This window comes from Phialemonium atrogriseum, assembly GCF_030411735.1.
Source record: "Phialemonium atrogriseum strain 8032-3 unplaced genomic scaffold QBC33scaffold_2, whole genome shotgun sequence".
In the NCBI taxonomy this organism is placed as follows: Eukaryota; Fungi; Ascomycota; class Sordariomycetes; order Cephalothecales; family Cephalothecaceae; genus Phialemonium; species Phialemonium atrogriseum.
Genome location: NW_026848139.1, coordinates 206730 through 220941, shown reverse-complemented (window position 1 = coordinate 220941; position 14212 = coordinate 206730). Strand labels below are relative to the sequence as shown.

At 53.6% G+C, this 14212-nt stretch overlaps 4 protein-coding genes across 4 annotated transcripts; 2 read left to right on the top strand and 2 right to left on the bottom strand.

Annotated features, from left to right (window-relative positions):
- Positions 1 to 254: 254 nt before the first annotated feature.
- On the bottom strand, positions 255 to 4078 carry QBC33DRAFT_615593 (uncharacterized protein). The gene is made up of 2 exons (XM_060432636.1): positions 3863 to 4078; positions 255 to 3797 (listed from the first exon to the last, which is right to left on the bottom strand). The coding sequence occupies exon 2, from the start codon at positions 3692 to 3694 to the stop codon at positions 377 to 379; it is 3318 nt and encodes a 1105-aa protein (XP_060287555.1). The 5' UTR covers positions 3695 to 3797; positions 3863 to 4078; the 3' UTR covers positions 255 to 376.
- A 915-nt stretch (positions 4079 to 4993) lies between these two features.
- On the top strand, positions 4994 to 5639 carry QBC33DRAFT_523376 (uncharacterized protein). The gene has a single exon (XM_060426628.1). It carries the CDS (start codon positions 5037 to 5039, stop codon positions 5469 to 5471), a length of 435 nt encoding a protein of 144 aa, XP_060287554.1. The 5' UTR covers positions 4994 to 5036; the 3' UTR covers positions 5472 to 5639.
- A 187-nt stretch (positions 5640 to 5826) lies between these two features.
- QBC33DRAFT_575427 (uncharacterized protein) lies at positions 5827 to 10630 on the top strand (the record flags this gene model as incomplete). Its single annotated transcript, XM_060430825.1, has 11 exons — positions 5827 to 6017; positions 6072 to 7196; positions 7257 to 7769; positions 8064 to 8325; positions 8356 to 8544; positions 8617 to 8841; positions 8898 to 8987; positions 9044 to 9790; positions 9859 to 10029; positions 10195 to 10375; positions 10587 to 10630. 11 exons carry the CDS (start codon positions 5827 to 5829, stop codon positions 10628 to 10630), a joined length of 3738 nt encoding a protein of 1245 aa, XP_060287553.1.
- QBC33DRAFT_149897 (hsp70-like protein) lies at positions 10572 to 13531 on the bottom strand. The gene is made up of 3 exons (XM_060422159.1): positions 13145 to 13531; positions 12961 to 13090; positions 10572 to 12882 (listed from the first exon to the last, which is right to left on the bottom strand). The coding sequence occupies exons 1-3, from the start codon at positions 13169 to 13171 to the stop codon at positions 11006 to 11008; spliced, it is 2034 nt and encodes a 677-aa protein (XP_060287552.1). The 5' UTR covers positions 13172 to 13531; the 3' UTR covers positions 10572 to 11005.
- Positions 13532 to 14212: the final 681 nt, after the last annotated feature.

Sequence of the window (14212 nt, the reverse complement as noted above, 5' to 3'; positions counted from 1 at the left end):
GTACATAGAAACTATCAGATAACCCATCGTAACTCGTTAAGACACCAAAATTCGTCATCTTCATCCAGTTCTTTTCTTTTCTGGGCATAAGTCAAGTAAGAATAAGTCGAGTTAGCTCGACTCCTGACTAGCATGCCTTCCACATGGATGCAAACCGGTTCGGGGATAGAAAATGTGACAACTAAGCAGAACTTTAGGCCGGTGATGTGAGCAAAATAGAGGGCGGCTAGACGTCTTAAGTCAAGGATCAGATTCCGTCTTGAACATCGCTGCTGCTCCTTTGATTCTATGTCTATTTCTAACTGGGTACTGTTACAGGTCATTATCTACAGTTGACATAGTACTGTACATATACTTGGGCCTCCTCCTCTGTTTCCTAGACGGTCTTGGCCGCAAGCTCAGCAGGCACGATGCTAGCGCTGCGTTTTCTATTTGCGGGCAACATGTCCTCCACACCACGGGTATTATAAGCCCCATCATTAGTCCCTTCAACTTCTGATTCCTCAACATATGAGGGGTCATCGGTAAAGATCTGGTTCTCTTCCCGCGTCCCCGTCCGGACCATGGTCTTGATGGCTCGCACCACCCTCGCGCAGTTCTCGTTGATCGTGTTGAACATATTAGCCGCCTCGAGGGACCAGGGCATCATCTGTTCCAATTCCATGTATTCCCTCGCCAAGACCAGGAGCGTGTAAGAGATGGGTCGTAGATATCGAGGCGAGTTCCCGAGTCGACGTAGCTCCAGGGGTAGCTGGTTCTTGACATTCTCCCTGATGCGGACTCTCCTCCAGCCTGTCCACTGGGGCATGAGTATGTCTTCGCAGATGGAGAAGGCCTCCTTCCATTGCTTCAGACGAGCGAGTGCCTGGACGTGGTAGTTCCAATTCTTGCTGTCGAGTTCAAACCCGGCTTCTCTAACGTGCGCGACCAGCTTTAGGAGCCCGTCCGCATCCTTCTCGGCCAGGTAAACTCTCTGCATCGTTTTCAGAGCATCGCTCAGGACGTAGCACCGGGAAGGCGCAGCATCCGGCCCCTCACCAGATCGCGTGGCAGGGGGCTTGCCAAGGCGCTTTGTCCTCTCCAGGATCAAGTTCCACGTAGACTTGACGCGGTCGAATTTGTTCTCGTAGAAGTCGGCAAGCATAATGGAGTTGAGCAACTTTAGAGGCAATGTCTGCGGACTCGCATCTCTGGGGAACTCCTTCTTGTAGAAGGCCATGATCTGCTTGACGCTCGCGAAATCGCGCATCTGCGTCAAGATGAATATCATCTGAGAGTACTGACGGGCGACGGAGCGGCGGTCATCGCGAACCGTTCTTTCCTCCCGCCCGAGACTCTCGTGGAATGCTTGGAACGCCGCCTTGAGATAGTGATGGGCGCCCTTGCCTTTCCGTGCCTTTTCAGGTACCTGCTGCCATCGCCCCAATGCCTCGATGACTTTGGTCATTCTATCAGCCGTTCCGGCGTTGTCCATGTGCTTTATCATCTCGCTGACTTTGAGAGCCATGTGCGGCTCCCGGCTCCGAATGAATGCCGACATGAGAAGCAGGTAATGGTTCAGCGTCGGTTCGAAGACACGTTCCTCCTGGGCGACCCGAATCAGCTGAAGGGCGTGCTGTGACTGGCGGCAGTAGACGAGGGCCTGGAGAAGGTGCTCATATGTCCGGGTGTCGTATGCGACATCAAGATTGGTCATCCGCTCCAGGATGCGGTTAACACTGGCCAGGTCGCGGCGGTGGGCGTAGTGAATAAGGAGGGTGTTCCACAAGACGGTGTAATTGCCTTTGACATGCTTCTCCCTAGTCACTCTGGCGCAAAGGTACTCGGCCTCGGCGAACTGGTCGTTCTGACAATATGCCTCTACCAGGGAGTCCGTCATGGACGCATCTGGCTCGATGCCCATCTGTCTGGCTGTCTTGTGCAGATCGAGACACATGTGAAGATCGCCTCTGCCGCCGACCATGGCCATGAAAGTGCCGAAACTGTATGCATCCGCCTTTCCGGCTTCGCAGATCTCCGCAAAAGTGTTGATTGCCCCGTCGAAATCCCATGCCTTCGCGTGAGCATTTAACAAGACGTTCCACTCGATTGTGCCTGGCTCTCTCCCAAAGTTTCGAGAGCTCGAGACAAGAACATGGCGCGCATTCCCCACGTCGCCCCGGACAGCATAGGCATGCATCAAGGCTGACAGTGCTGCTCGGTCCTTCTTTGCAGTAGGGTAGTGTTTCTTGTACTCGGCCAACAGACGGAGGACTGTTTTGGTGTCACCGCGACCAGCATAGAAGGAAAGAAACTTGTGGTATCCGAAGGAGTCAAGGTGGTCATATCGCTGATACCAGTCTTTAAGGACCTGTTCCATACCATGGGCATCGTGCGGATAAAAGACACTGAGCATGTGCCGCAGGACGAAAACCCGGATTCGAACATTGGGGAGCCTCCTGTATCTCCAGTACATCCGAGCCGCAAGTCTTTTCTGGCCTCGCTCCATGCAGATGTTGATAAACTCCTCGTATTCCCTGTATGTCCCCACACGATCGAGGATCGACACAGCGTCAGGCGGCTTGAATTGTCCCAAGGAGTCAGTTGAAATATACGTCAGAAGAGCATCGACTTGTTCTTTGAGACCTCGCGGGTCACCGGGACTCGTCTGCCGTTGCACGTAGTTGTAGAGCTCGGATAGCTTTACCGAGAAGTTAGGGATGGCGGTGGCAGCCTCGAAATTGATGGGGGTTGGTAACTCCGTTGGGAATTCCTTCCTGAAAATGGCCCATGTCTCAAGCGCAAACGTCCATGACGACACCTTGAAGGCGTACGCCAACATGAGATCTAGACCTTGTACCATCCCCCTGAGATCCATAGCCTGGGTGAATAGCTGTATGGCTGACGAGGTGTTGTTCAACGTCAGATTGGCTTTTATGGAGGCGTTGACAATATCCTCGGTCCATTGGTCAGAATCCAGCTCGGAAAAGAGTTCGTTGATTCTCCAAGCCTCAACGGGTCGATCCGATTTTGCGAGATGGCCCAACACATCCACTCTAAAGTCGGGCTTTAAGGTCGGATCGAGGTGGCTGTACACATGCCAGACACGGTCCGGCGTTCCACCATGGTCGGAAGTGAGAAGCTCACGCAAATTGTCAGACTTCGAGTACTGGTTCTCTTCTTCGGCGTATCGGTGGTGATCTTTCATCAGTGCGACAACATCAAGACCTCTAGGGGCGCCGCCCGGACCCGTAGAGTCGGGAGCCACCGAAACCTCGACCGAATAATCCGGCGAGCCCGCATTCGGAAGTTGGGAGCTCAAACCCTCTGACTCGTGGCGTAGCGAAGGATGTCTGCTTGGCGAAGTTGCCGATGAGGTGAGATGTAGGCGCGAGACCTTGTTCTTTGGGTGATGCGTTGGCCTCTCATAGCGATCGATAACCCTAGGAGATAGCTTTCGAAGAAGTGCGCCGGCCCCATCTGGGTACAAGAAGTCCAGAAGAAATGCCGATGCTGTCATGGAACCTTGCCTCTGATCTGTGCGCTTGCCGATGCTCGAAGGCCTGGTCTTAGATTCCATCGCTGTCCCCTTAAGAGCCTGGCATGCATCAAAAAGCTCGATCCCAGCAGCACCATGAGCCCAGAATGCAGTGTGAAGTTGTTGATGGATCTTAACGGAGCTTGGGGCCGGGAGCGAGACTTTTCGGGGCTGCATGTTTCCGGGTCTGCTCGTGGATGAGGAAGCAGCAGAGAGTCGTCGCTTTTGAAAATCGAAATCGAGAATGGTTCTATAACATCATATACTTCAAGTAGAGGAGCTGGGGATTTCGATCTAGTCAGAATGGGACCTTCGCGACTTGGGATTGTGCAATGGAAGACTCACGCGACGCATCTTTGCTTGAGGCATCAGCCTTGCATGGAGGCCGTGATAATCAAGTGTAGATCCTGAAAATAGGGGCGAAGCTGCCGCCACAGCGAATAATGGTTTGGCGGACCAGAAAACGGTCGGTTCACGGGCGCCGCTTCCGAGGAAGTCAACCTTTTGTACGGATTAGATGGTATGATCCAACTTTTGTAACTATTTTTATTTTATTATTACACAAGGTAAGCTAGCACTAGGAACGCCTATCTTGGCCTACCCTGTAGATATTAGGTAAGCCTTGCGGAGCCCAGGTGACACGGATCATCTTATCACCCGTGGAGGGTTAACCGGCTGGGCTCCCAACGTTGGAACCTTCCTTGAAGCTGTATCGTGGGGTGTGGACTGATTTCCACCAGACATACAGTACATCTAAGGTCTACCCCACAAAGGAAAACCCATGCGTGAGCTGGATGAAAACGTAAATACGGATTACTTCCATCTATTTGTCGTGGCCGGCCAGACCTGAAAGTGGGGTTAATTGCTTCGTAGGACGGCTAGAGGTAGTCCATTCCTCTGTTGTGTTGCCTTCATCACCAGGTGCCCCCTCAGCTTTCTTTCACCTTTCTTCAAGCCAGGTCTTTCATCTTGGCTATATATTCGCTTTTCTTGTGCGTTTCCTTTTCCGCTCGATCTTCCCCTTTTCCCCACCAAAATCACCTCAATATTTAAGGTTTGCCCCTCTTACTTCCATTTGCCCAAGATATCCCAGCGGCACTTCAAGTGGTTAAGAAAGATCTCACCATGGATTCTATCGCATCCGCGTTGACGTCCATCCCGGCCATAGCATGGGGCGAGATAGCCATGGGTCATATTGGGGTCGGCCTCGTCTTCAATGTCAGTCTTCAATGTCCGTATGTGCTTTCACCTCTTGATACCAATGCCAATCTTCCCAAGAGCTACTATGGTATGTATAATGGGTAAGTTTGCCCAGTGGGTCACGTATCCCTGGTCGATTTAGTGCGCTTTTCGATACCTGACATGGGGGTAAAACTTTTGCACGCAACCACAGTACATGCTTGTCATCGAGGATGCCGATTTCGACATTGCAAACGAGTCCCTGCGCCGTGCCGGCTTTCGCGACGCACCTTGGTCTTACGGCTCTACCAAGGATCCACAATTCTTCCAAGACAAGCGAATGCAAGACATTCACCAGTCCATGGGCATAGAATATCACAATGTCGACAAAAATTCTACCCGCTTTGTATTCCCATTGGGAAGCGAAGTCAAAGAGAGAGCCGTCTTGTTACGATCTTCATATGTCCACCTCGGCCTCAATTCCATACCTGAATCCAGGTTCACCCGCATCGAGAAAATATATTACCCAGACCAGGAGCTGCTCCTGGAGAGCTTTGTCAAGACCCTTGTAAGAGAGCCTGGACTGAACATGTGGACTGAAAAGCTGGAAATGTGGGCCATTTCATATGTCTATGGTCAGCTCATGATCAATGACAATGCGTTGGATTCGAGCTTTGACGAGCAAGCTAAAATCTGGTTTAATGACAACATTCCGAGATACAGTGGTGGGATTGATAGGACGACAGTTACGAAGAGAGTAGGAAGAAAGTGCTAGAGCGCATAGTATACCCTGTTATGTTTCTATAGCCCTGCCGTATTCTTCCCTCCGTAATATCTAGCTGTCAATCGAGAAGGCTCTGCCCTATCGTAGAGCCACTTTGAAATAATCTCTACTTTGATTTCTCTGCCATGCCGAACAACTAAATACCCAAGTCGATATCGTCCGTGCCATGTACGTCAAAGGGGAACAAAATCGGCCCAGGGAGCAGGGGTCTGATCCAATCTATTGGAGGGTTGGTGGGGTACGTGGGCCGCGGCCACATGGAGACATTTCCTGTGTGGCCGTAAAATTGCCCCTCGAACAAGGCTACACACCTGGCAGTCGCAAAGAACATCACAGGACCTAAGGCATGGATCTTACAAAATATATCGTCTCGTCAAGGGAGACGGCTCTTCTCTATGGCGATTATGCGACGTATCGCACGCAACTCTCCGGGAAGCTTCTCAACAGCCGGAAGAAGTTGAATGTTGCAACGAAGAGCCGCGGGAAATTCCATGTCAAACCCCAGATCACTCCTGAGCAGGTGGCTGAGGATCAAGAGTAAGTATATCATGGAGATATCCTACAGCCATGCGTCGCTGACCCATGGCCTAGATATGTTCGTCTTCAGCTTCTCACAGCTGAGAGGGCCTGGGCAAACGCCATGGCCATGAAGGCGGCCCATTCGGCTGATACCAAAGGGATCTCTGGCAAGACCCGTTCTCATATTGTGTCCCGTCTGGACAAGGGTGCAAAGACTGCGGAGAAACTCGTAGAAGCACTTTCTCAGACCGCGATCACCGGAGCTAGCGAGACAGATGTTCTCGAAGTCAGAGCCTACGCTGCCCTTCTAAAGGGGACTGCCTTATTCGAGAAGCAGAGTTGGGATCTGTGCCTAAGGAGCTACTCAACAGCCCGAATCATCTATAGCGCACTCTCCACGTCTGCAAAGGGGGACATCTTCAAGGACCTGGTGACCGAGACAATCGACCCTTCCATTCGATACGCAGCTTATCAACTTGAGATACCGCGTACGCAGCCCATCCCAACAATTGCCAGGAAGGGGTTTCCCCACTCAGATGCCACTTTGGTCGAGAGCATCAACAAGCTGAACCCGAGTATTCTGAAGCACGGAGACCAGGACCCCAGCCAAGGCACCCCCACGACGTTAACGTGGCGAAGCCGAGAGGTGAAAATCGAGGATGCCGCGATTGCTGTGGCATGGGCGGCAGTACAGACGGCCAAGTCAAGACTTGTCGACAAACTTGCTTCGTCCGCGGCCTCCCCACCTAGGGATCAGGCAGGCGCCTACGACGACATCCTGATTGCCACACAAGATGCGGTCGATGCGACAAAACAGGCGATCGATGAACTCAGAGGGGAGGGCGTCCCACAGAGTGACCCGAGGATGCAGAGTCTCCAGATTACCCGCACAGCTGTCAATTACGAGATGATCAGTTGGAGAATCGGCAGAAACCGAGTCTTGATGGGCGAGAAAGATGGAGCAACTACAGATTCTGCTTCGCCCTCGAGAAGGAAGGCCGCCAAGGACGATTCAGATCCTGCGAGCAGGAAAGAGGAAACTCCCGGACGGCAAATCGCAAGACTCAAGGAGAAGGTTGTCCTATATGACGGGACGCTGCAGAGCCTCGAGTCTATCAAGGAATTGCCGGGTGTCGCGGCAGACCAGGAACTCTCTGTGCAGCTGGATGCGACAGTTGGGTATTTCAGCGCCCTCAAGTATGAACCAAACAAGCTCCCCGAATATTTCTATATATCGTTACTTATTGTTGTCTTTAGGTCCCTGGCAATTGCCCGATCCCACTCCCTGGCTGGGAATGCGACCAACGCTCTCGCCCTCATAAAGTATGCGCATGACCGTTGCGAGGAATCACTTCCGGTTCTTAGCGCAGGTAAGGCAGCTTCACCATCTGGTGCGCGGAATATCCTGGTGACACGGGAGGATATCGGCGCACTCGGTAGCCTCCTAGTTGGCGAGCTCCAGCGATCTCGCGCTCTGGTGGAGATCTCCAACTTCCGGAAGACGGCCAATGTCTCAGGTAGCAAGGGGCCCTCCATCCCTCTGGTGGAGCGATTGACAGAATACCCGTCCGACGGGATCGACCTTGAGAACATTGTCGTTTACCCTCCGAAGCTCGAACCGGTCCCCGTAAAGCCGATCTTCCTCGATGTTGCCTGGAATTACATTAACTATCCGGAGAAGCAAATCCAACCGGGGCAAGGCGGAAAGGACAGCGGCCCCGAGCTTTCGGCGAAGGGTGGGGAGGAGGCCAAACCCCGGAAGAAGGGATGGTTTGGCTTTGGAAGATAGGAGATATTCCCGACGGTATTCTCAACAAGTGGAACAAATAGGCAGACTTTAATCAATTGAAGGATTATTGTGGCCATACCCATCGGCCATAATATCGACGCCATGTGAGATACACCCTAGTCATTGAAGTGGCATTTCATGCTAGCCACTTGTCTCAGCTTTCAATGACGTTGAGTGATCGTAGTTCGCGTCACGCGTTCGCCATGGAATGCATAATATTTATCTTTGGTTTTCTCTGTCAAAAGGTAGTTGACTCCCGATAACCATGTCAACAGTACTCTGGCAGGCCTCTCCCGGAACTCGTATCCAATTCTCGCAGCCATGGAGGACGAAAGCGTGTCTCTCATCTCACCACCAAAGGCGAAGGGCAAGCCAGTGCCCCAGAGCACCTTCATGGTGCTCATCGCCATGTTCGTCGTCGCCGTGCTCGCCCTAGGACTGAGCCTGGGACTGGGCTTCAGGATGTCATGGGCGAGCTCACACAGTCTCTCCCATGCTCTCCAAGATGACAGCCGTCATAGCATGCTGTCCGATATGGTTGGTTCAAGTGTTGTTACCGCCGAACAGCTCGTCAACTCGACCGAGCTGGACCTAAAGACCGACTTTGTTGTCTCCGATAAGCCAACCATCAGGGAGTTTAAGTTCACCGTTTCGCAAGCCTACGCTTCGCCAGACGGGGTTCAGAAACCGATGATCTTAGTCAATGGGCAGTCCCCCGGGCCACTCATAGAAGCCAACTCTGGGGATACCATAAGAGTATAGATTTTCTTCTTTGTTATCTGTTATCCATCCTCTATAACCGCGGTTGACTGATGGTTTCGCTGCTAGGTATACGTCCTAAACCAGATGGAAAATACCAGCACCTCCATCCACTGGCACGGCATAGCCCAGAGGAATACTCCGTGGATGGACGGGGTCACCGGAGTCAGCCAGTGTGCGATACCACCGGGCTCGAATTTCACATACGAGTTTCAAGTAATCGGTCAGAGGGGGACGTTCTGGTACCATGCATATACGGCTGTGCAGTACACCGACGGCCTCTTTGGCCCTATTGTAGGCCGGTCCTGTTGTCCAATCTCGGTGTCCTTCTACTCATGGCGACGATTTAGGTCATCCACGATCCGGGAGAGATGGTTCCAGCATATGATGATGAGAAGATCATACACCTTGGAGACAATTACCATGCCTCCGGTGAAGCGGTATGTCCACTCCAGAGCCGGCCCTCATTTATATGCCACCTAACCGGATTCCACAGTTGCTCCAAAGCTATCTACGGCCAGATTCCAAGCGGAGCCCAGACGACCCAGGCGTCGAGCCCCTTCCAGACAACTTCTTGATAAACGGACGGCACACCTTTAACTGCTCGGTCCGTTCGAGCACCCGGCCGGCCCCGTCCAACCCAGACAACGACGACGAGGCCCCCGCATGCACCGGCGGCCAGCTGTACTCGACCAAGGTGAGGCCGGGTCACGCGGTCCGCCTGCGGCTAATCAACCACAGCTCGTACATGTCGTTCTGGTTCAGCATCGACAACCACACAGTGACGATCGTGGAGATGGACGGCGTCGAGGTCGAGCCCATCCCGAGCCGCGGCGTCTACGTCAACGTCGGGCAGCGCTACTCGGTCATCGTGCGTGCCGACCAGGCCGTCGGCAGCTACCACATGCGCGCGACGCTCCCGCAGACCTGCTTCGTGCCCTACTGGCTGCACACCAGCACGGGCCTCGAGAGCATCGGCTACGAGGCGAGGGCCCTCCTGTCCTACGACGACGACCCCCCACCTGTCGTCGTCGTCGACGTCGCGGGGAACACGAGCAACCCGCACGGCGCCGCCAGAAACCGCCTCCGCGGCGACGTCTGGGAGGGCTGCGACGACATGCCGTTCGACGAGCCTGTGCCCGTGCGGAGGCGGCCCGCCGTCGGGGTCGCTGAGGGGGACATGCACTCGGTCACGTTCCAGTTCCAGCGGGCCGGGGAGGTGAATCGGATATCCATCAACCGGGTTGGTTTCCCTTCCTTCCACGCCTGCTTCCCTCCCCCCCTTAACATTTCTGACATGAGAATCAAAAGACATCTTCGGCGGCCTACCACGGAGACGCGCAGCTCTGGCAAGCCATGGACCAGGACTTTGAGTTTGGCCGGGGCGGGAACCACCACAAACGGGACTTCCGGCTGGACCAGCAGGTTCTCCTCGTCCCGGAGGCCGACAAGGGGGTCCAAATTGTGATCAATAGCCGGGATGTCATGGAGCATCCCTTCCACCTGCAGTGAGTACTATCCCATCTCTCCAACTGATTTTGCCTCAAATTAACCTGGAGTGATAGCGGTAAATCAACCATCCCTTGACTCGATGCCAGATAATTGGCAGCTAGCTCACTCGCACAACCCATAGGACACTCCTTCCAGATCGTCGGCTGGGGCGCCGGCGAGTACCGCGGCGGCGGCGCCACGACGACGTGGAACCTGGAGAACCCCATGAGGAGAGACACGGTGACGGTCCCGTCCGAGTGGCACGTCGTCATCAGGTTCGCGGCCGACAACCCGGGGATATGGGCGCTGCATTGCCACGTTGCCTGGCACATGGAAGGTCTGGGATCTTCGGCACCCCCTTTTCCCCATCGTTGGCGGCGATACTGACGTGAAGCGTACTTGGGCAGGTGGCATGTTTGTCTCGTTTATTGAGAGACCAGAGGATTTGAAGGCGTTAGTCAATGGCATGGATCCGACATCGAGAGAGGCAGCAGAGAGCTTGTGTAGCAACCGGAAATGATCGCGGGACGATTCGGTAAGCTAAGTAGCTTCAAGGAGTTGGCAATTCACAGGGAGCGAGGGAACGAGATGAGCGTTTGAGGGGGGAGTCTGTATTATAATTTTGTCTTGCTCGACCGTTTTGTACATGTACAATGCAACCTATCCTTGTCCCCTCTCCATGCCGGCTGTCATCGAAATCCGCGATGATCTTGCCATGAAAAAATGAAGTTTTGATGCTCTCACAAACGCCACTTCCGTCTGTTGTACTATTAGACACAGGTTGCGCGAGGAAAAGCTAAACCGGGACAAGCCGCCTTAAAAAAAAAGAAAACGTGAAATATGAGTACAGATGAATACAGGAAGGAGAAGCGGCATCTATAGGACCAATTGCTCCAAACTATTCAGACATGACAGAAGGAATGGTATCGGGGGGGTATTCGGGGGTGATGGTGGTTAAAAGGACTGTTTAAGGCTTCTGCTCGTCCTTCTTCTCTCCCTCAGCAGCATTGTCTTGTGCGCCGGGCTGGGCCTCGTTGCTGGACTCGGTGCGGGCCTTGTGCATCTTGTCGAAGAGGTTCAAGCTGGCGACCTGCAGCTCATCCGTCTTCTCCTTGATCTCGGCCGAGGTGGCGGTACCCTCGCCCGACTGGCTCTTGGCAACGAACTCCCGCAGGGAGTTGATCTTCTCGCGGATCTGGTCGGCCTCGGTCTTGTCAAGCTTGTCCGAGTACTCGTTGAGAGCCTTCTCAGTGTCGTTCAGCACACTGTCGGCCTTGTTCGCAGACTCGATGGCGCTCTTGCGCTCCTTGTCCTCCTCAGCATACTTCTCAGAGTCCTCAACCATCTGCTGGATCTCGTTATCTGAGAGGCCGGAGCCGGACGCAAGGGTGATGGACTGGTCCTTGTTGGTGGACTTGTCCTTAGCATGGACGTGGACGATGGAGTCGGCGTCAATGTCAAAGGTGACCTCAATTTGAGGAACACCACGGTGGGCCGGGGGGATGCCAACAAGCTGGAAGTTACCGAGGAGCTTGTTGTCCTTAACAAGCTCACGCTCGCCCTGGTAGACCTTGATCTCGACGGCAGTCTGGAAGTCAGCGGCAGTGGAGAAGACCTGCGACTTCTTGGTCGGGATGGTGGTGTTTCGGTTGATGAGACGAGTGAAGACACCACCCAAAGTCTCAATTCCGAGAGAGAGGGGGGTGACATCCAAGAGGAGAAGGTCCTTGACCTCACCGGACAAGACAGCACCCTGGATAGCAGCACCCATGGCGACAGCCTCATCAGGGTTGACGGACTTGGCAGGATCACGGCCGAAGATGCTCTTGACGGACTCGGTAACCTTGGGCATACGAGTCATACCACCGACGAGGATGACCTCCTGGATGTCCTTGGCCTGCAAGTTGGCATCCTTCAGAGCCTTGCGGACGGGCTCAATGGTCTTGGAGATGAGAGGATCGACCATCTTCTCGAGCTGGGCCCTGGTCATCTTGGAGTTGATATGCTTCGGTCCGGAAGAGTCGGCGGTGATGAAGGGCAGGTTGATGTCGGTCTGGAGGGAAGAGGACAGCTCAATCTTGGCCTTCTCGGCAGCCTCACGGATACGCTGGATGGCCATCCGGTCGCCGGACAGATCAATACCGGACTCCTTCTTGAACTGCTGGACGAGGTGGCGGACGAGGTGGATGTCGAAGTCCTCACCACCCAAGTGGGTGTCACCATTGGTCGACTTGACCTCGAAGACACCGTTCTGGATCTCGAGGATAGAGAGATCGAAGGTACCACCACCGAGATCGTAGACGGCAATGACTCGGTCGGCCTCCTTCTCGAGACCGTAGGCCAATGCAGCAGCAGTAGGCTCGTTAACGACACGGAGAACGTTCAAGCCAGCAATCTGACCAGCATCCTTGGTGGCTTGACGCTGAGAGTCATTGAAATAGGCAGGAACAGTGACGACGGCGTTCTTGACATTCTTGCCCAGGTATGCCTCGGCGGTCTCCTTCATCTTGCCCAGGACAAAGCCACCAATCTGCGAAGGCGAGTAGTTCTGTCCCCGAGCAGAGAGCCAAGCATCGCCATTGGTGTGCTGGACGATCTTGTACGGAACCTCCTTGATATCCCTCTGGACCTCAGCGTCGGTGAATTTCCGACCGATCAACCGCTTGGTAGCAAAGAGAGTGTTTTCCGGGTTGACGACAGCTTGGCGTTTTGCGGCAACACCGACCAATCTCTCGCCATCCTCGGTGAAGCCAACGACGGACGGTGTTGTGCGAGCACCTTCCGAGTTCTCGATGATCCTGGGAGCCTTGCCCTCCATGATGGCAACAGCAGAATTGGTGGTACCTGGTCAGGCCACATCTTGTCAGTCCATGGCCGGTGCTTCCGGGGGCGATTGCGAAGGTCAGTGATGATAAGACTTACCGAGATCGATACCAATAACGCTACCCTTGACTTTCTCCTCTCCTCCAGTTGACTCGAAGCGAGCAAATGCTGGGGTAAGAGGTTTGCGCAGGATCGCGGAGCGCGAAGCTGACGAGGTTGCTCTCGGGAGCTGCATACAGTTAGCCACCATGGCTCTCGAGACGCGTGGGAAAGTAGTACTTACAGCTCTGGAAAGGCGTGAAGCAAACATGTTTGCAGACTCGGATTACAAGGTGCTATGATATGGAGATGGAGAAAAGGTCAAGAGGTGAAGGGCGGGTGTTCGCCGTCGTGTTGTTTGATCAAATTTTTGGGTATGAGGAAAGGAGAGCAGATGAAAAGGTCTGCAAAACCAAAGATTTTTGACTAGAAAATTTAGTCCCATGCACGGTTCATCATCGAAGCCAACCGAAATGCCAGGACGTCGGGGAGCTCTGGTGCACGAGCCAGGTGGCGGAAAGTCGTTCTGATTGGCAGCTTTGTCCGGTGCTTCCCGAGGCTTTTTCCGGGCACGGGCTAGCCGGTGGAAACCGCGCCCAGTACTAACATGAGGCGAAGGCTCCTCTCCTTCGTGGCTTGATTCAGTCTTGAAGAGGCGATGAAGAGACCAGACGAGACGAGACTTACCAACAAATTGCCTACTAGCCTTATTCCATGTTGTTCTCTGAATGAGCTGTCATGCTGGCCATGAACATCTGACACAACTGTTTTGGTTGAATTGCCAAAACTCATGTTGGGAGTGCTTCTCTCACATCAAGAGGGCTCTGGATGGGACGGCAACGCTCGACATTTCGAGGTTCAATGGCTTGCTCTTTCATCCTGAGGCAGCTTGGGAGTCGGTGTATGTTGCTGCTCAAGGGACTTGCAGTACCACTTTCCTCGAGCAGAGAACAATATCCTGACTTTTCCGTATTTTGTCTTATTCTATTGGCCACCCTTTGAGGGATCAATGACCTCTCGACAAGCACAATTGTCCTTTGTATATCCTCCTTTACTTGCCGCATGCTTGATCGGTAAGCACCGGTCAGCCCATTATCTGGGCTGTTATTATGTCCATTCCATCGATTCCTGCTTAGCTCTCCTGGCATGTCATATGGCGCATCTTCGGGAGCGGTGAATCGATCCAGAGATCCTCAGCTGTATAGCCGATGTGTGGGACAAGAACATCGGGTTGTAAACGCTACGAGCCGCCCAATAATGCAAGTGCTGCTACTATTGAGGGCTCTGAGCCTGGCCGAATGGAAGGTGACAC